At 52.6% G+C, this 25457-nt stretch overlaps 1 protein-coding gene across 4 annotated transcripts in view; it reads right to left on the bottom strand.

Moving 5' to 3' along the window:
- EPHB2 (EPH receptor B2) overlaps nt 1-25457 on the bottom strand; it is a 252580-nt gene that overhangs the window by 60424 nt on the left and 166699 nt on the right. For all 4 annotated transcript variants that reach the window (XM_030537589.1, XM_030537591.1, XM_030537590.1 and 1 more), the window contains exons 4-5: nt 23221-23376; nt 17771-18106 (exon numbers count right to left, since the gene is read on the bottom strand). In XM_030537589.1, the coding sequence (XP_030393449.1) occupies nt 17771-18106; nt 23221-23376 (492 nt within the window). The remainder of the gene's footprint in view (nt 1-17770; nt 18107-23220; nt 23377-25457) is intronic.

Below are 25457 nucleotides of genomic sequence, written 5' to 3'. Positions count from 1 at the left end.
TGTCCCAGGTTAAGCAAGTGCTGGATTGACTCCGAGAGGCTGGGTTAACTGTAAAGGCTGAGAAGTGCAAGGTGGGGATGGCTGAAGTATCTCACCTGGGCCATCACCTAAAGCCGGAACCAGCCAAGGTGGAGGTGGTCAGAGACTGGCCTGCTCCCCAAACCAAAAAGCAGGTCCAGGCCTTTATTGGGATGGCGGGGTACTATCGAAGGTTCATGCTCCACTTTAGCGCCATAGCCGGCCCCATCACTGAACTGTGCAAAAAGGGGAAACCAGACAAGGTGATCTGGACCGAGCAGTGCCAGCAGGCTCTCCGGGCGCTGAAGGAGGCTCTGGTTAGTGGCCCAGTTCTGGCAAACCCAGACTTTGACAAGCCCTTTATGGTGTTCACCGACGTCTCAGACACGGGACTGGGGGCGGTGTTAATGCAGGAAGATGAAAAGGGGGAGAGACACCCCATCGTGTACCTGAGCAAGAAGTTGCTACTCTGGGAGCAGAACTACACGGCCATCAAGAAGGAATGCCTGGCCATGGTGTGGGCCCTTAAGAAACTAGAGCCATATCTCTTTGGGCGACGCTTCACCGTGTACACTGAGCACTCTCCCCAGACCTGGCTGCACCAGATGAAAGGAGCCAACACCAAGCTCCTGAGGTGGAGCCTGCTCCTGCAGGACTATGACATGGACGTGGTCCATGTGAAGGGAAGTGCCAACCTGATAGTGGACGCATTGTCCTGGAGAGGGGGCCCTGAACTTCCCCAAGTCACTGGGCAGAGTGACCCCGCTCAGTTCAGTCTCGAAGGGGGGAGAGATGTGATGGAGTAGGGACTGTCTGTGTGGGGGATGGGAGAGCCAGGGAGGACTTTAGGTGAGGGACAGGACCTAGGCCTGTAACCTGAGCCAGGTAGGAGGGGAAGGTGTCAGCACCTTTTGCCTGGGAAGCCAGACAAAGGAGGGACAAAGGAAGGGGCTGGCTGGAGTGGGGTTAGTTTCAGTTTCGGTTTTGGGCTGGGTGGGGGGAATTCAGGGAATCCTAAGCTGGGATCCAAACACCCTGAACCCCCAGAAGGACTTGATTGAGGGGTCCCGGTTGTGCCTACAAGCTCTGCTGTAACCTGCCTTCCTGTTGTCCAATAAACCTTCTGTTTTACTAGCTGGCTGAGAGTCACTGTGAGTCCCAGGAAGAGGGGTGCAGGACCGGACTTCCCCACCCTCCGTGACACCCCCATGATGTCAAAGCCGGGGGCACATGCTTTGGAAATCAATTGCCTCCAAGTGGAAGTGGAGGAAGCAATGAAAAGGTGCAGAACTGATGGCACTGAGGTTAGTTTAACAAGTGACTCTTTCCTGTAATGCAGTGCAGCCTCGGACCAGGGAATTCACTGTCTGCAGCCATAAAGGATTGGCATTTTACAGCTTGCTGGATTCCATTTCACAGGCTGCCGGCTTGTGGCTGGCAAGGTAACCCCCTCCAGCTCACACTCGCATTGTTTGTGTGCACAGAGCGTCTGGAAAATTTCCCAGCAGGCCCAGCTCTCTGGCCTCTTGCATTTGCAACTGCAAATGCTGGATGAGCTTAAAAAAACCCACAGCAGCTGAGTCCAAAGCTGGGCCCTGGCTCTGGCCCCGGCTCCGCTTGAATGAACGAAAGCTCCACTGGGGTTGGATTACAGCTTTAAAGCAGCTCCTAATGCAGCAAGGCCAGTAATTTGGCTCAGGCAGATGGAAGCTTTTGGCTGTCTCTTGTCTCTTTGTTTAACTGAGTTTACAAACCTCGCCGCTGCCTGCAAATGGGGCTGAGGGGATTCTGCTGGTGGCACCAGGCAGAGATGCAGGATGGACAGCGCAGTGTGCTTGTCAATGAACTATCCTGGGGTAGGTTTGGCATTGCTCCTCCCCCACAACCCGAACCTGGATGCGCCCTGCTCCAGTGCCATGTGGCTGGAGCAAAGCGAGTCCTGCTGTTAGTGCAGGGCCTGGGACAAACCATTCCAACTCCTTCTCCAGCACGGAAGGAAGGTCTGTGGATTTTGCATTTGTTTTGGGCCACTTTGACCTAGCCACATGTGCCCCATGGAGAGCTCCCTCTGTTTCTGGAGCTGCCATCATGTCTGGGGAGAACCTCACCTATGGCTTAACTGGCCCTAGCCACAGGGGATGCACTCGCAGGGGTAGGCCCAGAGGCAGTTCACTCCTGCCCTGTTTCTTCCCAGAGAAGGCTACAGGAGATGCTCCCTACGTTCATCCCACTTTGCAACAGCTTCACAAACAGCTCCTGATTCCTCCTCCAATCCTTGAGTTTCCTTTGTCCCGCATCCAGCTCCTTCCCTGACCTGTGTGGGTTGGCAGAGCTTAGCACATCACCCTAGGTCATGGCAGAACTGCATATGGCCTGCAGCTTTGAGAGGAGCCAGGCAGCCCAGAGTACCACGCTGCCCTGCCCTGCCAGGAACATGGGTGGGAGATGTTGTTGGCTCATGTAGGGACCGTCCAGAGGCATTTCCCAGAGCCATTTTGTGGAGGAAGAAGGGGCTAGCTTCCAAATTCAAGGGCCGAGAGTCAGACACTGGGCCTGTGTAGCTCTGACACACTGGACAAGGGGCCTTTGTAACTAGTTTCCCCAGCACCACTAGCCACTGTATGAAGCTGAGAGATGTTTCTGCCATTCCCACCAACAGTGGGGCAATGGAGGGGAGATGGAGGCCCTTCATTTATAAATTCCTTGTGGATTTCTTTCGAGGTGAAGTATTGGCCATTACTGGGTCATTGACCCCCAGACAGCCCCTTCTCAGCTGTGCCAGACCTCTGACTTGTGGCCTAGGGTGACCAGATGAGAGATATGAAATATTGGGACATGGGGAGGGGGAGGGGGGCCGGCAGGGCAAAAAAAACCCCAAAAAAACAACTAAGAGCCACCGGAGTCTAGGAAAAATTGATTGGGGCTGAGCACCCACCAGCAGCTCCACGCCCCATTCCCCTGCACCAGCTCACCGTCGCTCTGCCTCCACCTCCCCTGAGTGGGCTGCCGCATCCTGCTTCTCCCCCTTCCCTCCAGTGCTTGCGCTGTCATACAGCTGATTCGCACAAGCTTGGGAGGGAGAGGTGAGGAGGATGAATGTGGCGTGCTTGGGGAAGAGGCGAGGCCAGGGCAGGGATTTGGGGAGGGATCCAATGGGGGACGGAGGGGCGGAGTTGGGGCGGGAGCCGGGTGGAGTATGGGCGGGGGGGCACGAGCCCCCTCTGCCTGTGCGCCGGAGGGCAAAATATCAGGACAATTCCTGGGACAAACAAGAAAACCTTGTGACAGTCCCGATCAAATCGGGATGTCTGGTCACCCTATTGTGGCCTGAGACTTGAGGCTCTCAGGATGGCCTCCAAAATGGCAGGCTCCTGGTGTGCTGGAGCCAGGGTTGCTGTGTGGGCCATGGCGAGAGGCTCTGCAGGCAGAACAGTGCCACTGCTCCCTCGTGGGGATGAGGAGAGGGACAGGCCCTGCCAAGCCGCAAAGCGAGGCTAGTGCCGTCAGCTGCTCTGTGTCAGCCCCAGACCATTGTCAGTGTATGGAAAGTGGTTTTCCCAGTGACAGACAGAGCTGTGGCAGCGAGGCCGGAGCTGGGCAGGGCTATGCTCTGTACCCCCCGTGGCAGGCAGGCATGCTCCCAGCACACCACACACTATGGGACCTCTTACATCCCCTGAGCCAAGGGGCTACGCCCAGGGCCTGACACAGGAGCAAGGCAATTTGCATGCAGACTCTGTTTGCCAAGTGCAGCAGTATGGATTAGCCACATCTTACACACACATTAGCCAAGGGCTAGCACCTCAGTCACTCCGTCTGTCTCATGCATGCACACAGCGGGGACAAGCCCATCTCTGGGAGGGGGAGCCGCACTCAGCAAGCACGGGAGACGTCCACCCTTCTCCGTCAGGGACAGGTTTTTGTTTTCTGCAGACACTTGGGAACAGGTTTCTCAAGCCCCAGGCCAGTGTCGGAAACCTTAAACTCCTGGAGTCATTTATGGAACGGGGAAGCTCAGGAATCAGGAGGTGGGGGGACCCCACAGAGCCGGTGACAGGAGGGTTACAGAATTTGCCAGGAAAGCTCTAGCAATGTATCTCATGCCCTAGTTTGCCAGCTTCCTCCAACTGCCAGCTACAGCAACAGAAAGAGGAGTCCTGAGGAGCGAGCAGCTGACAAAGCTCTTGCCATATGAGAGTCCTGGCTCGGGGCAGTCTCCAGTGGGTAAAAGAGGGAGCACGTGTATGGCCCACTCAGACGTCTTGCATCCCCCTCTCCTCGAAGAACAAAACCTCAGTGCGTGAAGTCCCAGCCAAGGGGGTTCACTGCAGTCTGCAGCACCCAGCCCTCAGCCAGACAATCAGACAGGGCAGCTTGGCAAGAGAAAGAAGCAGGGCCAGAGGATCATTAGGCAACAAATGTAAAACAAACTAGTTTTGAGAGGCAATGGCTGCATGATCTCAAGAGAGAACAGAAATGAATAGTCGGATCTGGAGGAGAAAGCCGAGTTACTGACAGAGGAGCCCGGAGGAGGAGGAGGAGGGAGATAGATGGTTTTGAGAGAAGAGGAGCCGTAGTGATGGCCTGGCCGGTGAGAGGCAGAACAAGAACTAGGGACTGAAAGCTGAAGCCAAACAAATCCATTAATTTTCAGCAGTGATGGTGATTAATCAAGGAACAAATTGTCTAGGGGAGTGACGGATTTTCCATCTCTCGGCGTCTTCACATCCAGGCTGGCTGCCTTTCTGGATGGTAACAGACACTAGTAACTGGCCTCAGCACAGGGGTAACTCGGTGAAATTCTCTGGCCTGTGAAATACAGGAGGTCAGATTAGAGGATCTAATGGCCCCTGTTGGCCTTGGACTCTATAAGTCTATGAATCTTCTGTCTCTGCAGAGAGAGAAGGTGGGAGATAGATTCATTCATCGCTTTAAAAGGCCAGGAGGGACTATTACAACTCTTCAGTCTGACACCTGCACACACCAGCCCCTGGATGCTGCCTGGCTCCCCAGAGACAGAGGCATGAGCGCTAGTGATTTAGGAAGTGCTGTGGCTGACTCGGGAGAACATGAGCAGCGTCTGGGGAGCAGAATCCAAGGACTGAGGGAAAGAGGGACCGTGGCTCCCTACTCGCGTCGGAAGGGAGCGGTGGGGAACGCAAACCCCTGGTGAGGGAAACCAGGCTCTGCACAGAATCTCTGCTGCTAAAACAAAGAGGAAGGACAAACTGGGGAGTCCTTGGCTTTGCCTCACTCCCACTGGTTGCTCAGCTCCCTCGGCCTGGAAAAGGCAGCGTTACGTCCCATTCTGATTAGCAAGTTGCATAATTAATGTAACAAGCAAAAAACAGCCTCAGTGGCTGGTGAGACGTCTCAGCGTCTCTCAGAATCGATGTGCCCTGGGCTTGCCCACTGAATTGTGCCAGGAGGGGACAAGTTCCCCACGTCGCCTTCAGCCCCCTGGCTCCCAGCTCCACTCTCATTTTAACAGATGTGGCAACACAGTCTGCATCAGAGCCATCTTGGCCTGGAGAAGGGCAGTTCTCATGGGCAGGCAGATTGCCTTGCACAGGGTAAGTTCTTTCAGGTGCATTTCCAGCTCCTAGCACACACATGCCTTTTCAGACACTACAAAGTCCAGCCCTCAGCTGACCTGCTGTATGCGTCTGGGCTGCCTTTCCGCCCTCAAGCGCGAACTGAAACCCTGCCTCAGTCTCTGTCCTGGTCATGGTCAATGGCTGTCCAGGAACAGTAAATGCTCTAGAAATGTGATCCTGAGAAATAAATCAGAGCGGGGTGGAGGGGAGAGATAGATAGAGAGAAACGATACCCTTCCTGCCCTCCATGGGAGAGGAGACCCCCCGGGTGTTCAGTACACTTTCAGTCTCCCTGGGCAATGCTGAAGTAAGTTACGTTTAGACGCCGAGCTAGGGCTGTGATTCCCCTGCTCGTGTGCACGTTCGTGGGAGCTGGATGGGAGCATGCTACAAACAGCAGTCTGGCCGTGGCGGACTGCGTGGTGGTTCAGGCTGGCCGTCCGAGTACAATTTCAGCTGCTCCCAGAATCTGTGTGGCAGAGGGCACAAGGGGAGTAAAGGGTTTTACAGGGATCTCCTGGGTCTGATGTCTACACAACAGTGTGCCAAAGGGTAGCATGGGAGGTCTCTATCAACAGCCAGTAAGGCACTGGTCATTACATACGGTGATATTTAAAGGAATTAGGCATCTATGCTGAAAATGATGTTCTGAAGGTGTGTCAGTTAAGATCGGACACCAGGTGATAAGCAGGTTCTGCTCAGGCAGGGGATAGCAGATGTTTATTTCTCCTTGGCTGTTTATTGTGGATATTCCAAGGTAAGTTTAGTTGCCTACCAAGCCACCTGCTAATCTGGACTGTGAAGTCAACAAGAGATCACAAAATCTACAGGAAAGGACACACAGCAGGAGGATGTCCTGTTGGTGACTATGATTAAAGAAGTAGTCTGGTATATCAGGAGAATGTAAGGATGTGGTAGTATCCTTCACCTGAGGGACAAGTATGATAGTATCCTTCACCTGAGGGACAAGCTGCCAGCGTGCTTGTCTTACTGACGGAGGGTCACAGAAAGCCTGGCTGTCAAATGCTGGGAGAAAGACTTTGGGTGAGCTAATTTATTAGAGAAGAAAGTGTCCTGTTAGTTCAGTCTAGGTGTGGGCAGCGTTCTGATACACATAGCCATGTGTTTATCTGTTACTTCCCAAATCTCTGTTCTTTGCTAGTTACACTTGTACTTATTTTCACTATAACCAAAGCTAAGTGCTGGGAGCTGAGCAGAGCTCATGAGCGGGGAGCACTGTTCCCCTGAGCACAATGGATCTGGGAACTCTGACAGCGTCCAGTGGACCAGGGCTGGACACTCCAGGGGGCTGCTGGGAGGGCTCCAGGGTTGGAACGTGCCTGTCGCTAACCTGCAGAAGGACGGCAGAGCCTCTAGAGCAGGGGATCGGCAACCTTTCAGAAGTGCTGTGCCGAGCCTTCATTTATTCATGCTAATTTAAGGTTTCATGTGCCAGTGATACATTTTAACGTTTCTAGAAGGTCTCTTTCTATACATCTACAACATATAACTACACTATTGATGTATGTAAAGTAAATAAGGTTTTTAGAATGTTTAAGAAGCTTCATTTAAAATTATATTAAAATGCAGAGCCCCCTGGACCAGTGGCCAGGACCTGGGCAGTGAGAGTGCCACTGAAAATCAGCTCGCATACTGCCTTTGGCACACGTGCCACAGGTTGCCTAACCCTGCTCTAGAGGCTGAGAGAGGCGTGTGCTGCCCATGGCTGGTGGAGCCAGGGAGCTGACCCATGACAGGCACAGACCAAGCTGTGCCCTCACGGCCACACTGCTATTTTTAGCGCTCTAGCTCCAGCAGAGCTAGCACGTCTGTTTACCAGGCAGGGAAGTGCACTCCCGGTGGCCATGTACCCTGTGAGAAAGCAATATGGGATGTGCACCGGGGTGTGCTTGTGACACTAACTGCAGTCTGGGCTGCTGGCTGTCCCTGGTCTCTTCTTGGACATCTGTTTTCAGCCAAGAGCCCCTTGCCCCAGAGTTCCTCCTGCTCTCTTGCTCGGAGTGACACAAGAGGGGCACATTAAAAGGATGTGTTCTAGAAGAACTAGCTGTTTTCATTCTCCCGATCACTGGGAGCTTCTGTTTCCTTCACTCTATTCCCTCAGGGTACTGAGCCAGGGTCTGATATATCTCTGGTACTACAAAGGGCTGTTTGGCACACATCCCAGAAAGGGGCCATTCCTCCTTGGTGCTCCACAACCCACCCCAAACCGCCCAGACTGTGCACCAGGACAGAGGCTCTGCAGGTACTAAAAACAGAGGAAACCAGGACACGCAAAAGGGTGGCACTTGAAATATCATGAGCAAGTGGCATGTTATAATGTACATCCTGGACAGAGCATCCCAGCGGCACATCGCAGACACAATATCTCTGCGGCACGTTATGGACACAGCGTCCTCCAGAAATAACAGTTCCTGCTGGACGTCACAGACACAGTGTCTCCACGGCCCATCACAGACACAGCATCCACCTGGCACATTATGGACAGAATGTCCCTGTGGCAAATCACGGACACAGCACCCATACAGCACATCACAGACAGAGCACGCCCACAACAAATCACAGACATCACTTCCCCAAGGCACGCTATGGACACAGCCTTCTTGTGGCATATCACAGACACAGCATCCCCATGGCACATCATGGAACAGGGTCCTTGCAGCACATCACAGACACAGCATCCCAGCGGTACATTGCGGACACAGCATCCCTGTGGCACAGAACAGACACAGCGTCCCCCAAAAATAACAGTCCACGCTGGATGTCACGGACACAGTGTCCCCCAGCACATCACGGACACAGCGTTCATATGGCACATCATGGAAACAGCGTCCCCATAGCACACCAGAAACACAGCGTGCCCATGGCACATAACAGACACAGCATCCTCGTGGCCCATCATGGACAGAGTGTCCCCCTGATACATCACAGACACGACATCCCCAAGGCACATCATGGAAACAATGTCCCCCTGGGACATCAGACATGGCATCCCACTGGCACATCACAGAAACAGAGTCCCTATGGAACATCACAAGACACTGCATCCCTCAGCACATCAAAGAAACAGCGTCCCCTGAGACATCACGGACCCAGTGTCCCCATGGAACATCACAGACACAGCATCCCTGTGACACATTATGGACCCAGCGTCCCCAGGGTACATAACAGACAGAGTGTTCCCGCGGCACTTCATGGATATGGCTGTGACAGGTTCGGTCACAGAGTTCCCCTTGGGACTGTCACCTGATGTGCTGAAATTACCTTTGAGCCCATTTTCCCTGCCAGCTTGGGACTCCAGAACCTTGCTTTGTTGAGCCAGACACGTTAGCCTGCTGCAACACAGACCCAGGGATTGGTCCATGCCCCCAAAGCTGCAGACTTAACTGAAGATGGCTCAGCAGATTACCTGTCTCCAGCACTCAGACACTCAGTTCCCAGTGGGATCCAAACCCCAAATAAATCTGTTTTACGCTGTATAATGCGTATACAGGGTAAATTCATAAACTGTCTGCCCTCTGTAATACCGATAAAGAGATAAGCAAGGCTGTTTGCTCCCCCAGGTATTAATCACTTACTCTGGGTTTATTAGTAAACAAAAGTGATTTTATTAAGTATAAAAAAGTAGGATTTAAGGGGTTTCAAGTAATATCAGACAGAACAAAGTAAGTCACAAAGCAAAACAAAACACACAAGTCTAAGCCTAATATATTAAGAAACTGAATACAGGAAATATCTAACCCTCAAAGATGTTCTAATAAGCTTTTTTCACAGATTAGACTCCTTCCTAGTCTGGGCCCAATCCTTTCCCCTGGTACAGTCCTTGTAAATTGCAGCAGACATCTCAGGTGGTAATCAGGGTTTTTTCATGACTGGCAGCCCCCTTTGTCCTGCTCCACCCCCTTTTATAGCTTCAGCATAAGGCAGGAATCTTTTGTCTGTGCTTGTCCCCTGCCCCGCCTCATCAATGGAAAAGTACAAGGATTAAGATGGATTCTTAATGGTCACATGTCAATGTAAGACCCCTAGTCTCCATTCTTCCTGGGTTGGCCCAAATGTACACAGGAAGGTTTCCAGGTAAATAAACCATTTACAACCAATTGTCCTAGTCAATGGGAGCCATGGAGATTCTAAACCACCATGAATGGCCCACACTTTGCATAAATACAACAGGACTTCAGAGTTCTACTTCATATTTCTAGTTTCAGATACAAGAATGACACATGCATACAAACAGGAGGAATGTATTTAGCAGGTTATAATGTTTGTTATGATACTTTACAAGAAACTTTTTGCATAAAGCATATTTCAGTTACATCACATTCACACTCATAAGCATATTTCCATAAAACATATGGAGCGCAAAGTCACAACAGCGTCCCCGTGGCACATGCTAGGCACAGCTCCCCCCAGCACATCAGAGATATAGCATTCACATGGCATATCACACACATGGCATCCCCACGGCACATCATTGACACAGCATCCCTACACCCATCAGAGATATAGCATCCCTCTGGTACATCAGACACAGAGTCTCTGCACAGCAACCCCATGGTACATCTCGGACACAGCATCCCCGTGGCATATCACAGACACAGCATCCCTGCAGCACATCATGGATGCAGCATTCCCCTGGCACATCAAAGACATACCCTCCCCACAGCACAACACAGACACAGCATTCTGTTGGCACATCATGTATACGGCGTCCTACTAGGACATCACAGACATAGCATCCCATCGGCACATCACAGACACAGAATCCCTGCGACACATCATGAACACAGCGTCCCCTCAGTAAATCATGGAAACAGCTCCCCCATGGCATGTCACAGACACAGCGTCCCCCTGGGACATGAAATACACTGTGTTCCCATGGCACATCATGGATACAGTGTTCCTGCAGCACATCATGGACGAAGCATCACGGTGGCACATAATGGACATGGCCTCCCCATGGCACATTATGGAACAGCATCCCCGCAGCACATCACAGACACAGCATAGACACGGCATTCTAGCAGCAAACCAGACCCAGCATCCCCACGGCACATCAGAGACAGAGCATCCCTACTGCACATTATGGACACAGCGGGCCCGGGGTTGATACCAGACACAGAATCCCCCTGGCACATCGCAGACACAGCATCCCCATGGCACATCGCAGACACAGTGTCCCCCTAGCACATCACGGAAACAGCATCCCCACGGCACATAAAGGGCACAGTGTCCCCATGGCACATCACGGACACAGCATCCAGCAGCACATCAGAGATACAGAGTTCCCACAGCAAATCACGGATACAGTGTCCCCGTGGCACATCATCCCACTGGCACATCATGGACATACCTTCCCCATGGCACAACACAGACACAGCGTCCCCTTGGCACATCACGTATTACAGCATCCCCTTGGCACATCATGGACATGGCGTCCTGTTTAGGTTGGTAACCCACTCTGGCACTTTGAGTGCAGAAGGTGGGGGCCCTGCAAGGGTTTTAAAAATTAATACTGGCAGCTCCAGGCTTGTATTAAACTCCTACTGTTACAGCTTCTCTCTGACCTTGGATGGGTAGATGCTGCCACCACCCAAGTGCAAAAAACCCCTTTGGACCCAGGAAGCCACACTTGGGAATTCCTCCCTGTGGGGTACCCTCAAGCGCTTTCACCCCTCCCCCCCAGGAAGAGCTGTGAAAGAAAACAAAGGAAATCAGCTGTTGCCACCAGCTAATTAAACAACATGTGCACAAACCTCTTAAGACACCAAAAATCCAATCTGGGTCTGAAAAAGGGTAAATTTTATTAAAACCAAAAAGAAAAAAAATACGTTTGGAACTTGGGCTTTTGCTAGAATTAAAAAAACCCACTTACAAAACTTCTTGAGGTCCAGTTTAAAGGTCACAAGCAAAACAAAAGCATTTGGGGCCCGCACAGAGAGTCCACATGCCAATAAGAAATAAACCTAATCGAGCCTTCCTGGACATTTCCTAAATTACTCACATATCTGGGGGTTCAGACAAGCAATCTTTAGCTATGATCTGATGGTTTTTCATATCTCACTTAAAACTTCTCATGGCATAACTGCTGCCCTGTTCTCTCTTCCCTGGAGAGCCACAACACAGACAAAGAGAAGTTTTTTCCCCCAATTTTAAAAAGTTCTCGCCTCCATTGGCTCTTTTGGTCAGGTGCCCACTCCTTTTCTTTTACCTATGGGCTTGTTATCCCTTTACAGGTAAAGCAAGCAGAGAATAGCTACCAAGAGGAATTTTACAGATAACTGGCTGCCTGGGCGTCCATAAAAGCAGCTACCCGCTCCCCTTCATTTATTGCACCTCCCCACGGCACCGCCACAGCATTCCCGCGGCACATCACAGACACAGCATCCCCACGGTACATCTTGAACACACGTCCCGGTGGCACATTACAGACACAGTGTCCCCGCAGCACATCTCAAACTCAGCCTCCCCGCAGCACATCTCGAACACAGCGTCCCGGTGGCACATCACAGAAACAGCCTCACCATGACACGGCACAGCACAGACACAGCTTCCCTGCGACACATCTCAGATACAGCACCCCCCTGGCACATCACAGACACAGCATCCCCACTTCATGACACAGACACAGAGTTCCTGTGGCACATCATAGACAGAGTGTCCTCATGGCACAATATGGACACAGCATCCCCATGGCATGTGACAGACACAGAATCCCCCTGGCATATCACAGACACAGTGTCCGCACAGCACATCACAGAGTGTTCCCGTGGCACATCATGGTCACAGCGGCTCCGCTGCATGTTATGGTCACAGCAGCCCCGCGGCACATCACGGTCATGGTGTCCCCACAGCACATCATGGACACAGAATCCCCTTGGCATATCACAGACTCAGTGTCCACGCGGCACATCACAGAGTGTTCCTGTGGCACATCATGGTCACAGCGGCCCCGCAGCACATCATGGACACAGTGTTCCAGCAGCACACCGCAGATACGGAGTCCCCACCGTACATTATCAACAGAATGCGACTGAGCAGCAGGGCAATCCAGCATGGGAATTTCAGAAACATTTGTTGCGTGGTTCTTCCAACTGCAAAGTCACTGAGAAATCCCAGGGACATTGTGACTGTGATTTTGATTCGTGTTTCAGCAGGAAACTTGCAGATCTTGGATCATTAAATATCTTTGGTCCATGTTTTTGTACCTACTTGCCATCTTGTAATGTGGTGTGAAAATGGAGGTGAAAAGTGTGGGGTTGACAGCCATGCACGTACACAAGAGTACCATCTGCAAGCCAACCAGGGCTGGTCAGTGTAGAAGGGGCACAGGTCCATGGTGGCACCCCAGCCACTGTAGGAGTGTGAGCCCCAAGGTTCTGGGAGCCCCAAGGGGTGTTGGGAGAAGGTGCACTCTCTTCAGCTTTCACTCCAGCAAAGAAGCAGACAGAATCAGGCCCTGGCCTTTGCAAACCTTTGCTGACAATGCAGCATCCTGTGCAAAACAGGGAACCTTGGTGGTGACAAATCTGCAGGTCCTTATAGACATCTGTGCATGCTCTTTTGGGCCCTGTGTCTTCTTAAGGAAGCTGTTCCCAAACAGTAGTTTTGGTCCACAGGTGCCAACTTTTCCTGGTCCTGGTAGGTGCTCGTGCTCCTCTGCCCCCACCTCACCCTTTCCCCACCCCTGCCCTGCCCCCATTCCAACCCCTTTCCCAAATCCCCGCCCAGGCCCCACCTCTTCCCCAAGCGCGCCGCATTCCCCCTCCTCCTCCCTCCCTCCCAGCCACGCAAAACAGCTGTTTCGCAGCGCAAGCGCTGGGAGCCAAGGGGAAAAAGTGGACAAGCACTGTGCCCAAGGGAGGAGGCGGAGGCAAGCTGGGCAGTGGGGCAGGGAGCTGCCGGTGGGTGCAGAGCACCCACCAATTTTTCCCCGTGGGTGCGCCAGCCCCAGAGCACTCACGGAGTCGGCGCCTATGCTTTGGTCCACTGGTGGTCAGCAGGAAGTTTCCAGGTGTCCTTGCAGAGTGGGGCAGGCAGGTCACATGGTGCTGCCTCACTTCTTTGTTTCAATCACCAAATTGTATTAAAATAAGCTAATTTCCTAAAGTAGCTTTTCCATGTAAACCACTGGTGTCACTGCCCCAAGGAGGTCAGGTGAGCATGAAGGGGAGGTCATCATCATCTTCATCACGGCCAGTCCTGAAGGGACGTAGCTGCCTTGCGGATGGATGAAGGGGAGGTGAGTCTGTTCTCCTGAAAACGGATGGGGAGATGGTTCTGGGTGAAGGACAAATGAGAGGGGGGGTGGATCTGCATGACTGTGAGCAGGAGGGGAGGTATTCTCCAGATAATGTCTGTCTTACCATGTGGGCCACATGATGCAGAATTTTGAGTCTGTTTCTCCAGAGACTCTGCTGGGAAAAAACCTCTTGCTGTGCCATTATTTAAAGAGGGTAAATGGGATTAAGCACAGGCCAGTTACTCTGACATCAATTCTGAGCAAGATCAGGGAACAGCTGATATGGGACGCAGTCAGGAAAGAATTAAGGGATGGTAACATAAATGATGTGCACCAGCGTGATTTTATGGAAAACATCTCGACAAACTAACATATATTTTTTATGAGATTACACGTTTGGTTGATAAAGGTAACTGTGTTGACATAACATGAATAAACTCTGTCTACACTGCAGCTGGAAGTGGGCTTCCCAGTGCGGACAGAAAGCCACGCTCTGGCTGAGCTAGCACATTAAAAATAGCTGTGTGGCTGCTAGCCATCGGAGTGCAAACCTGCCCGATCCCCTCTCTGTGTACTTGGATGGCTAGTCTGAGCCGCTGTCCATGCTGCTGCAAGCACACTGCTGTTTTTATGTGCTAGCTTGAGCACAGCACACACCCGACTCGCCACTGACTCCGTACCACCCAACATTCTTATTAAGCAATATAACACATAACAAATGGATTGAAAACGAGCTGACTGATATATCTCCAAAAGTAACTGTACACGGGGAATCAGCATTGTGTTTCCAGTGGAATGCTCCTACAATCTAGTCTTAGCCCAATGTTATTCAATACCTTCATCAATTATCTGCAAGAAAATATGATACCACTGCTGGTCATGTTTGCAGATGACACACAGATTGGTGGCCTGGTAAACAATGATGGGGACAGGAGTGTTACACAAACCAACTTAGATTGCTTGGGCTCATTCGAACGTTGTGTGTTTCAACACAGCCACACAGAAGGTCATCCATCAGAAACAAAGAATGTAGGTCATACTTATAGAATGGGGGACTGTAGCAGAGGAAGGTCTGACATGATCCAGTGCCTGGAAGCTGAACCTATACAAATTCAGACTGGAAATAAGATGTAATTAGCCACTGGGACAATGTACAGGGTTGTGGCCATTTTTAAATCAAGATTGGGTGGTTTTCTAAAAGCTCTGCATGCACTAGGAGTTCTTTTGGGGAAGTTCTCCACGTTCTACAGGAGGTCAGACAAGATGATCACAATGGTCTCATCTGGCCTTGGAATGACACGGAAGAGGGCAGAGGGGTTAAGATGGAAACCAAGAGAATATGAGCTCCCAGTGTGATTCTGTGCTCAGAGGAACAGCACAATCCTGGGCTGAAGAACCGGGGAATGCTGAGTAGGAGTAGGGCGGTGATGTTGCAGCACACAGAGCATTGACAAGACCATTACTGGGACAGTGTGTCCAGTTACTTCAAAAAGGGTGTTTCAAAGAAGTCCCATAAAAGAGCTACAGGAATGATACAAGGTCTGGAGAACCCGCCTTAGACACTTTCCTCTCTCACAATCTTCTGCAGACACAGGTGGATCTTCAGCTGCAGCTGAATTCTCGGAAGTTTTTTCCAATCCCTGCCTGTGCTTTTGCTCAGCCTGGTACCCTCCCCTCTGCCCAAAAGTCAGCCTAGGACCCAGAGCACGGCTGCTTCTCTCCCACCCCTTTCTGCCTCAACACCTTCCTGAGAGACAACAGGTGTCTCCCCTCTCTAAACCAGCTCCCCTGCTCCTGGGCTACCCCTCACACCACAGTCACTATGATGTCATCTCCTTCTGCGATGCCGTTCCTCAGGCTCTATCTCTCAGCCCACACCCTGCTTCCTCTGCAGGGATGTTTCCTCCATCCCCTCTAGGGCTGTTCTCCCACCTGGGATGCTGAAGACGCTACCATGCCTGAAGTCAGCCAGCGCCATCTGCCTGCTTTCAGAGCCTCTCTGGAGAAGGCTGGTTCTCCTTGTGCCATTCAAACCACAGCAGTTTCATGGCTTTGTCTGCCCTGCCTGGCTGCTGTGCGAGCACTGCGCCGTGCTACCCAGCACCGGATATCATCACGTGAAGGAGTGTCAGTGAACTATTGATACAAAGGCGACAAGCGGGCTCAGTCTAGGGAAGCAATTCAGCTCCCAGTCCCGCCCTCCAAGCTGCACCCTTCAGTGTCCCTTGGCGTAGAGTTGGGAGCAGAGAATGACGCCAAGGCCAAAGCAACCCATAGCTGGTGGTGCTTTGTCAAGAGCTGCTGCGGCCAGAATGAAGGGGAGCAGATAGCTGCCGTGGTCGCTGGGAAGGCCTTACCCAGCCCCTGCAGGAGGCAGCAAATAGCCCGTCACACATTCAATCCTCCTCTTAGGCTCCCGTGAAAGCTGAGCACAAGCCCCAGGTGGAGACTGAGTCCGGAGCCTCTCCTCGCAAAGGCAGCCACACCAACCCCTGAGCCATTCAACCGGTGTTCTTGTCTCCATTGCTGCCCTTGAGCCAACCTCTCCCCTCCCCCAGCTCTCCTCTCCCTGCCACAGAGTACCCCCCTTTTCCTGTTTTCTCCCCTTTCTCCAGCTCCCTGTTGTATCTTTGTATCTACAGCTTCTGTTACCAACTGCTAATGAGGTAACATCAAGGCTGCCAGACTAGGCTGAGTGTAAGCAAAAGAATTCAGAGCCTCTAATTACAGAGGAATTAGCGAGCAGGCAGTTACTGTTTAGCGCTAATGAATGGCTACATTAAGAGAGGCAACACACAGCCTGGGAAGTGTGAGCCCCGATAATAAGAGAGTGTCAACAAGGGAAGCACAAGAGGAGGATCCAAGGCTCTGAAAGGAGGCAACAAAAAACACCTCAATTCACAATTTCATCCGCCTCAGCTGCTTGTTCTGCAGAGGTGGAAATGTTCACAGTTGGGGCATTAATGTAGTGATTGCAGCGCTTAATTGCAAGGTGTGAAATCAGAGCGTTAAACAGCTTCTAAAAGCTGGAGGAGCCCCTCTGAGGGAAAGGAGAGATCTCTCCCAACTCGAACAGAAATAGACACACCGCCCACATGTACACACTCCCAAAGTCCTACACAGAAAGACCCTTTGCCCAGCCAAGCCGTGTACATGCTGTTTCTCTCCCAGCACACAGACACACTGTTCACACTCAGGCCCGCTCATAAGCACAGCTCAGCCAGGCACACCAGCGCACAGATCTGGATGCTCATGCACGCTGATCCAGCGCCCACCAGTTGAGTTATGAGCTCAAGCCACGGTCCAGAAGGCCCAAACCAAAAGCCCCTGAGCTCTGAGATCCTGGAGACTCCCATACCCTGGCCCGAGGGAGCAGAATGGAACTGTCCTTGGAGTGGTGCTTCTTATTAGCAATTGTCTGCGGCAATGATCCCCTGCGACATCATCCTGCGAGAGCTGCTGAGTGCGGAACTGGTGCTTCCAGTGCACCCCACCACTCCCTCCGCCTTAGCACTCCAGCTCCAGCCACCAGAGCATTAGCAGCACTCGCAGAGAGGCCAGACCAGAGAAAGCGGCAATGCAAGCTCCCCACAAGGCCCTGCCAGGGGACCGCTGCAGCCCATTGTTTGGCTTACTGTAGTGCCTTGGAGCCCAGGGACAGACAGGACCTCACGGTGCTAGGCCCTGTACAAACACACACACACAAAGAGTCTCTTTGCTAGGACAAGGGATGTTTTCCCTGTGCCCGGGGAAATTGGCTTGTCACTGACCATCCCTCAGGTGGGACAGGCTTTTGGTCACCACCGATGTGGCCAGGAAGCGAGAGGCTCCTGACTTCATTCCCACCCCTGAGCCTTCGCCTGGCTCAACATCAGAGAGTGCAATTCCTTACCGGCCTGGTTGGTGGTGATATTGACGGAGGCAAAGTGCGGGGAGAAGGGGCTCTGGTCGGTGACCCCATTCACGGCCTGGATCTCAAAGGTGTACTGGGTGTGGGCCAGTAGGTCGCTGATGTAGATGCGGGGCTCTGTCAGGCCCAGCTGGCGTGGGGAAAACTGCACGTTGTCCCCACAGCGGGTACAGGCACCGCGCCCTGAGCCGCAGCTCTTGCAGATGATATTGTATACCAGATCCTCGCGGCCCCCGGCGTCCCGGGGTGGGGTCCACTCCAGCATCAGCGACGTCTCGTTCACACTGGAGATCACGGCCTGGGGGGCGGACGGGATGGCTGTATGGGAGAGGGAAAGAGAGAGTGAGAGTCCAAGAGCCCCATCACCGTGGGGCAGGGTGCACACCGGCTCATCAGCACGTCTCTGATGAGCCCACACTGAGAGGGGAGATGGAAGCTGCTACCTGCCAAGGCTCTGTTTCCCCTTAGCTGGCCTGGCCACTTCAGGAACATCCCCGGACTACCAGCTCCATCCCCTCCAGAGAGGGGTGTGCAGTTCCCACCCACACCGCCCCTTCTGGACTAACACCAGCCAAGGTTACGTTAGCAAGTGCCCAGACTGGGTTCAAGCCATCTCTGTGAACCTTCCTATTCCTCCTTCTGATAACCAAGGGGAGGCTGTGCTGCGGTGCCCCGTCGGTGCACGCCCGTAGCTCAGCGCCCCCTGGGTGTTAGGCCTGGTCCACACTACAGCGTTAAATCGATTTAAACAGCATTAAATCGATTTAATGCTGTACCTGTCCACACTACAAGGCACTTTAAATCGATTTTAAGGGTTCTTAAAATCGATTTCTGTACTCCTCCCCAACGAGAGGAGTAACCCTAAAATCGATATTACTATATCGATTTAGGGTTAGTGTGGACGGAAATCGAAGTTATTGGTCTCATTCTTTTACTGAGCTACCCAGAGTGCACCGCTCCGGAAATCGATGGTAGCCTAGGACCATGGACGCACACCACAGAATTAATGTGCCCTAGTGTGGACGTGTAAAATTGATTTTATAAAACCAGTTTTATAAAACCGGTTTTAATAATTTCGATCTTATGCTGTAGTGTAGACGTGGCCTTAGTGATGCAGGAGATACACAGCGACGCAGATCTTGGCAGGGCAGTAGAGGAGGACAGCACTCCCAGCAGTATTTCACTGAACTCGAGTCTGCATGGTACAGATCTGGGCACCTTTAACATAACTACTGGTTGTACGTATATTACTGCCCATTAAATCACCACTCACCTAAGGACCAGCACCGAGTCTTTCTCAAAAGCCTTTTTGCTCCCCCTTGGACATGCATTTGGAAGGGGATTGTTCTACTATTTGCCATAAGCCACAGTTTCCAAACCCAGGTGGCTATAGCCAGGCCCTACTCTCTAGATTCAGCCCCCGGAGGGAAGTTATTTCAGTGCCTAACCTAGCATGCAGGAACCTGTGTCTCTGTACCCTCAGCCTGTGCCAGATGCACCCTGGGCACTCAGCAATGCTGGAAAGGGAATGCCACATGTGGGCATGGCAGCTTACAGGTTAGTTCAGTGCTCCAGGGAGCTCTGAGGACACCAGGCCATTTAGCCAGTGGTTGACAGATACCTGCTCCAAATGAGATGGGTTTCATCCATGGGGCCTTACTCACTGGATGAAATCAGGAGCAACCCTAGTGAAGTCCCTGAAGTGATGCTGGTGTAAAACCAGCCTGCACAAGACGACAAGCAGGCCCACAGCTCCAGCACTCAAGGGCCCCGCTCCAAGAGAGCAGGAGGAGAGGCTTTAAATCCCCAGAGCCACTCTGTTAGCACCCCCGCCCGCTCTGCAGCTCAGGCACTCTCAGGGGGCCTTGATTTAAATCAGCGAGCAGGAAACCTCCACTGAAATCAGTGATTTTAATCTTCTTTTGCAGTTCTCCTATTTAGTTATTTTCCTTGAAATGGTTCTTGCTCATTGGTTGAAATAACTATGAAAACTTGCTGATTTGCAAGCAAATACAGCCTTTATACTAAAGGTGGTGCTGCTTTTGCTAACCAGGATGATATCCTGCACCTAACCACATTTATTTACACAACAATCGCTTATCATATATTGCTAGAAAATGGTGAATGACACATTTCTTATTTACTACATGATAATTGTTTACTCAGAGTTGTGTCAAGCTGCATTTCACTGGAAACTGGAATTCGATTAAAAATCGTTTATATTAGTGAAGTAAAACGACCTTAACTCTGCTGGATACATTAAAAAAGGAAGGTTATAGAAGTGACAATTAAAACTTTGACCCCGCATGGCCACTGCCTCCTAAGGCTCAGGGGGAATGAAAGCAGCTCTGTGCAGTTGCTGCTTGCCCTCCGGGAACGGGCTTGTGGGGTGTTAACCTCTTGAAGGAATCCTCATTACGCTAATTGGAGGCAACATCAGCCAGGGAAGGGGCCGTGTGTTGTGCTCCCAAAACTGTAAATAAAAAGTGGGGAAGGAGGAAATTTTCTCCCAATAATGGCAGGAAAGATGAGAAAGCGTGAAGACAATTAGCAAATCCATCCTAGCAGGCAAACGCTATGCACCTCCTGGAGTGGGAACAGGGCAGGACTGAAGCAGCGTGCAGGACCCTAACATTTCATGGGATGAGAGGGACCAGGAAACTCCAGGAACAGCTCTTGAAAAAAAACGTTCAGCACAATACACCCTCACCATGTGCACACCCTAAGCGGGGTGGCTGCCTGGCCCTCTGCAGCCTCGAGTGGAGACGCTTACTGCAGTGATTAGAGCAGGGTAAGAGCAGGCAGTCACTGCCCCCCATTTCCCCAGGGCAGGAAGAGATGCTGGTACTGGTCTCCTTTAGGAAGCATGTTCAGCTCCAGGCAGGCAGGAGATGTGAACTGTGCTAATGGGATTTGCTGGACTACATTTTTTTGCATTGAGTCATTTAAACTGAGGAGCTTTCAGTAAAGAGTTTCTAATGTCACTCCTTCATAGACCCCTCATCAGGAACTCCAAACCTACCCCTAATCACAGCCCAACGAAAAACAATGCTAGCTCGAACCCCAGCCCAGCCCTCACCCAACGCCGACCCTAACCCCAGCCCAGCCCTCACCCAACGCCGACCCTAACCCCAGCCCAGCCCAGCCCTCACCCAACGCCGACCCTAACCCCAGCCCAGCCCTCACCCAACGCCGACCCTAACCCCAGCCCAGCCCAGCCCTCACCCAACGCCGACCCTAACCCCAGCCCAGCCCTCACCCAACGCCGACCCTAACCCCAGCCCAGCCCTCACCCAACGCCGACCCTAACCCCAGCTCAGCCCAGCCCTCACCCAACGCCGACCCTAACCCCAGCCCAGCCCAGCCCTCACCCAACGCCGACCCTAACCCCAGCCCAGCCCTCACCCAACGCCGACCCTAACCCCAGCCCAGCCCTCACCCAACGCCGACCCTAACCCCAGCCCAGCCCTCACCCAACGCCGACCCTAACCCCAGCCCAGCCCAGCCCTCACCCAACGCCGCCCCTAACCCCAGCCCAGCCCAGCCCTCACCCAACGCCGCCCCTAACCCCAGCCCAGCCCTCACCCAACGCCGCCCCTAACCCCAGCCCAGCCCTCACCCAACGCCGCCCCTAACCCCAGCCCAGCCCAGCCCTCACCCAACGCCGACCCTAACCCCAGCCCAGCCAAGCCCTCACCCAACGCCGACCCTAACCCCAGCCCAGCCAAGCCCTCACCCAACGCGGACCCTAACCCCAGCCCAGCCCAGCCCTCACCCAACGCCGACCCTAACCCCAGCCCAGCCCAGCCCTCACCCAACGCCGACCCTAACCCCAGCCCAGCCCAGCCCTCACCCAACGCCGACCCTAACCCCAGCCTAGCCGTAACCCAACGCCAACCCTAACCCGTCTAGCCCTCACCCAACGCCAACCCTAACCCCAGTCTAGCCCTCACCCAATGCTGACCTTAACTAGAGCCTAGGCCTGACCCAACGCTAACCCTAACCCCAGCCTAGCTCTAACCCAACGCTGACCCTAACTAGACCTAGCCCTGACCCAATGCCGACCCTAACCACAGCCTAGCCCTCACCCAATTCTTGCCCTAACCAGGCCTGGACCTAACCAAACACTGACCCTAACTCCAGCCTAGCCCTCACCCAACGCCGACCCTAACTCCAGGCTAGCCCTCACCCAACACTAACCCTAACCACAACCTAGCCCTAACCCAACGCTGACCCTAACCCCAGCCTAGCCCTAACCCAACGCTGACCCTAACCCGAGCCAAGCCCTAACCCAACGCTGACCCTAACCCCAGCCTAGCCCTAACCCAACGCTGACCCTAACCCCAGCCTAGCCCTCACCCAACGCCGACCCTAACCACAACCTACCCCTCACCACAACCTAGCCCTAACCCAACGCTGACCCTAACCCCAGCCTAGCCCTAACCCAACGCTGACCCTAACCTGAGCCAAGCCCTAACCCAACGCTGACCCTAACCCCAGCCTAGCCCTAACCCAACGCTGACCCTAACCCCAGCCTAGCCCTCACCCAACGCCAACCCTAACCTGAGCCTAGCCCTCACCCAACGCTGACCCTAACCCCAGCCTAGCCCTCACCCAATGCTGACCCTAACCCCAGCCGAGCCCTAACCCAATGCCAACCCTAGCCCCAGCCGAGCCCTAACGCAACGCCAACCCTAGCCCCAGCCGAGCCCTAACGCAACGCCAACCCTAGCCCCAGCCTAGCCCTAACCCAACGCCAACCCTAACCACAGCCTAGCCCTCACCCAACGCCGACCCTAACCACAACTTAGCCCTAACCCATCGCTGACCCTAACCCCAGCCTAGCCCTAACCCAACGCCAACCCTAACCTCAGCCTAGCCCTAACCCGACATTGACCCTAACCCCAGCCTAGCCCTAAACCAATGCTGACCCTAACCCTAAGTGTAACATATTCCTAAACAAACAGTAACCCTAATGCTAACTCTAATTACAATCTAGCCCTAACCCACCATTAACAATAACACTAGCCTAACTGTAACCTACCCCTAATTCTAACTACAACCTCAATTTAAGGCTGTCACTAATTTTAACCAGAACCTTAGGACTAACATTGAATCAAACCCTAATTTCAACCAACTTCCTCTGCTTGAGAGCTCCAGGCGTTCTAGCCCCTAATGAGATGGAGGGGTGTGTGCCAGCTGCCCACCTGATCCCACGGGGTCAGGAGCCTCAGCTACAGTCTCCATAGCCAGTCCCTGACTGCACCAATACCTTCCCATGCAGCCACAGGGGGGGAAGTGCAGCTCCAGTCTGGGACAGTTTGTTAGACACCAACAGGCACTTTGAAATAGTTTCATCCCTGCTTCAGGGTCTGAACCATCCCATGGCCTTTCCCTACTCCCCCGTGCCACCCCGCCAGGTGGTTACATACTGGTGCATGGCATATCCAGGGGGTCGGAGTCTGCCCGGTAATATCCATTTCGGCACACGCAGTTGGTGGCCCCTTCCGAAGTTGTCCTGCTGTTAATTGGGCAGTGAATGCACCCTTCATCCCCTTGGCTGGCCTTGAACGTCCCCGATGGGCAGCCTGGAAAAGAAGTGAGAACAACATTCGGTGAGAGGAAAGCCCAGTGGGGTGGGGAGATAGGCAGGGAGGGAGCTGCCTGGGTTCTAGGAGCTGCTGGACAACATTCAGGGTATTTTAGGTCCAAAGCCAAAATCTGACGATTTAAAATGAAGAAACAAGCAGGAGAAACAGCAGCTAGTTTGAATATTTCCAGGAACTGGGCACAGGTGCTCTGTCAGACCGTGAAGACAAAGTGACTGCTAGCCAGAGAGATGTCCCTACCTATGATTATAGGACAAGCTCCCAGTTACTCGGCCGTATGGTTAGGACTTTAAAGAGGAGCTGACTCCATAACTCCATCTCCTTGGTTCTGTCCATTATGTTTCCGTGACAGCCCCCCGCTGAGACGTGAACCTGCAGATCCCTAGGCAAGAGTTCTCCCACTGGAGCTAAAGGAGATGGGCAAGGAGTGGTGACGGCCTTGCGTCAGGTCTCCAGCCCCCAGTGGGAGGAGCGTTACAATGGTTGCTGGAAATGCATGGTGGGCTGAAGGTTGAGACCGGGATGCGAATTATGGCAAATAATAGTTGTGATGGTGTGAGGAAGTGGGACTGTTTTTAATGTTTCCTCTGAATACTGTGTTGGTGCCTCAGCCCTGGCCGACTTGCTGTCACTTGGCAACTAATGGCCCGGCCCTTCCCCCCTGCAAGGGGATGCTAAAGGTGTTAGAGACAGAGAAATCAGGTGATCTCCTGGCCCGGGAAAGAGACAAAGCCCAGAGAGGAGGGGCTGGAGGGGGTTTGGTAGTTTTTGGAAGTTGGCTGGAAAATGGAGGGGAGCCCCAAGGAGGCTCAGGTCTCCTAGCGGGGCTGTAGCCCCCCTGGGGCCCCAGATGGTTCTAACTAAGGGGGGTCCTGTTGTCTGTACTGGCAAAATGTGTTTTGGACTGTGTTCTTGTTGTCTAAATAAACCTCTGTTTTACTGCCTGGCTAAGAGTCACATCTGACTGCAAAGTGGGGGTGCAGGACCCTCTGGCTTCCCCAAGAGCCTGCCTGGGCGGACTCACTGTGGGAAGCGCATGGAGGGGCACATGCTGAATGCTCCAAGGTCAGACCAAGGAGGGGAAGCTGTGTGACCTCCTTGCCCTGAAGATAGTCTGCTCCAAGGGAGAGGGGGCTCCCCAAAGTCCTGACTGGCTTTGTGGGGAGCAGTTCCAGAGCATCACCGGGACTCCATGACAGATGGAAATCAAGAAATTACTGCCAAATAACTTATCCAACAAAAAGCCCTTGTTGGTCACTGGTTGATTCCTGCACCCCTGGCATCAGACTCCTAAATGTGGATTGTAGTGGTCCACCTGTATTGCTCTGCGTGTCCATTGCTGATTTTGTGCTGTTAACTTGTTGTGTAGTGAAGGGGATGGAAGACGTTGTCTGCAGTGAAATACAATAAATAAAAACATTTCCCATTTCACTTTATCAGAATGAATTCTTGAAATCAGTGATTTCTATAGAACATCTCCTTCCGCTCTGCCAAGGGTCGGACGGGTGAGAAAAAACAGCTCAAGGAGGAGGTCAGAGCCCGGGACTTGTCAAAAATTTTCTGCCAAAACATTATTTCTGCCGCAAATTAGGATTTCCACTAAGCAAAAGGTTTTGTGAAAGGTTTCTGCTTTCCTCAAAAAATTTCCATTTTCATCAGCAAACCAACCAGCCAAAAAACGTTTGGGTTTCAACAGTTTTCAATGAAAAATTTTCAGTTTTAATTTTTTTGGACAAAATTTTCCACAGAAAGCCACCCCGTTTTCCAATGATCTCTGTTACCAATCCCTTTCTCTCCACTCGGCTGAGCATCTCCAGTGAGAAACGGGCTTCTCCTTCCAGGCTCTTGGTGTCACGGAGTGTGGGGGAGTCCGGCCCTGCACCCCTCTTCCTGGGACCCACAGTGACTCTCAGCCAGCCAGTAAAACAGAAGGTTTATTGGACAACAGGAACACAGGTTACAGCAGAGCTTGTAGGCACAGTCAGGACCCCTCCACCGAGTCCTTCTGGGCTTTCAGGGTGCTTGGATCCTAGCTAGGATACCCTGAATTCCGCCCACAC

Source organism: Gopherus evgoodei, chromosome 18 (assembly GCF_007399415.2).
Source record: "Gopherus evgoodei ecotype Sinaloan lineage chromosome 18, rGopEvg1_v1.p, whole genome shotgun sequence".
In the NCBI taxonomy this organism is placed as follows: domain Eukaryota; kingdom Metazoa; phylum Chordata; order Testudines; family Testudinidae; genus Gopherus; species Gopherus evgoodei.
This window is presented reverse-complemented; position numbering and strand designations above follow the sequence as displayed.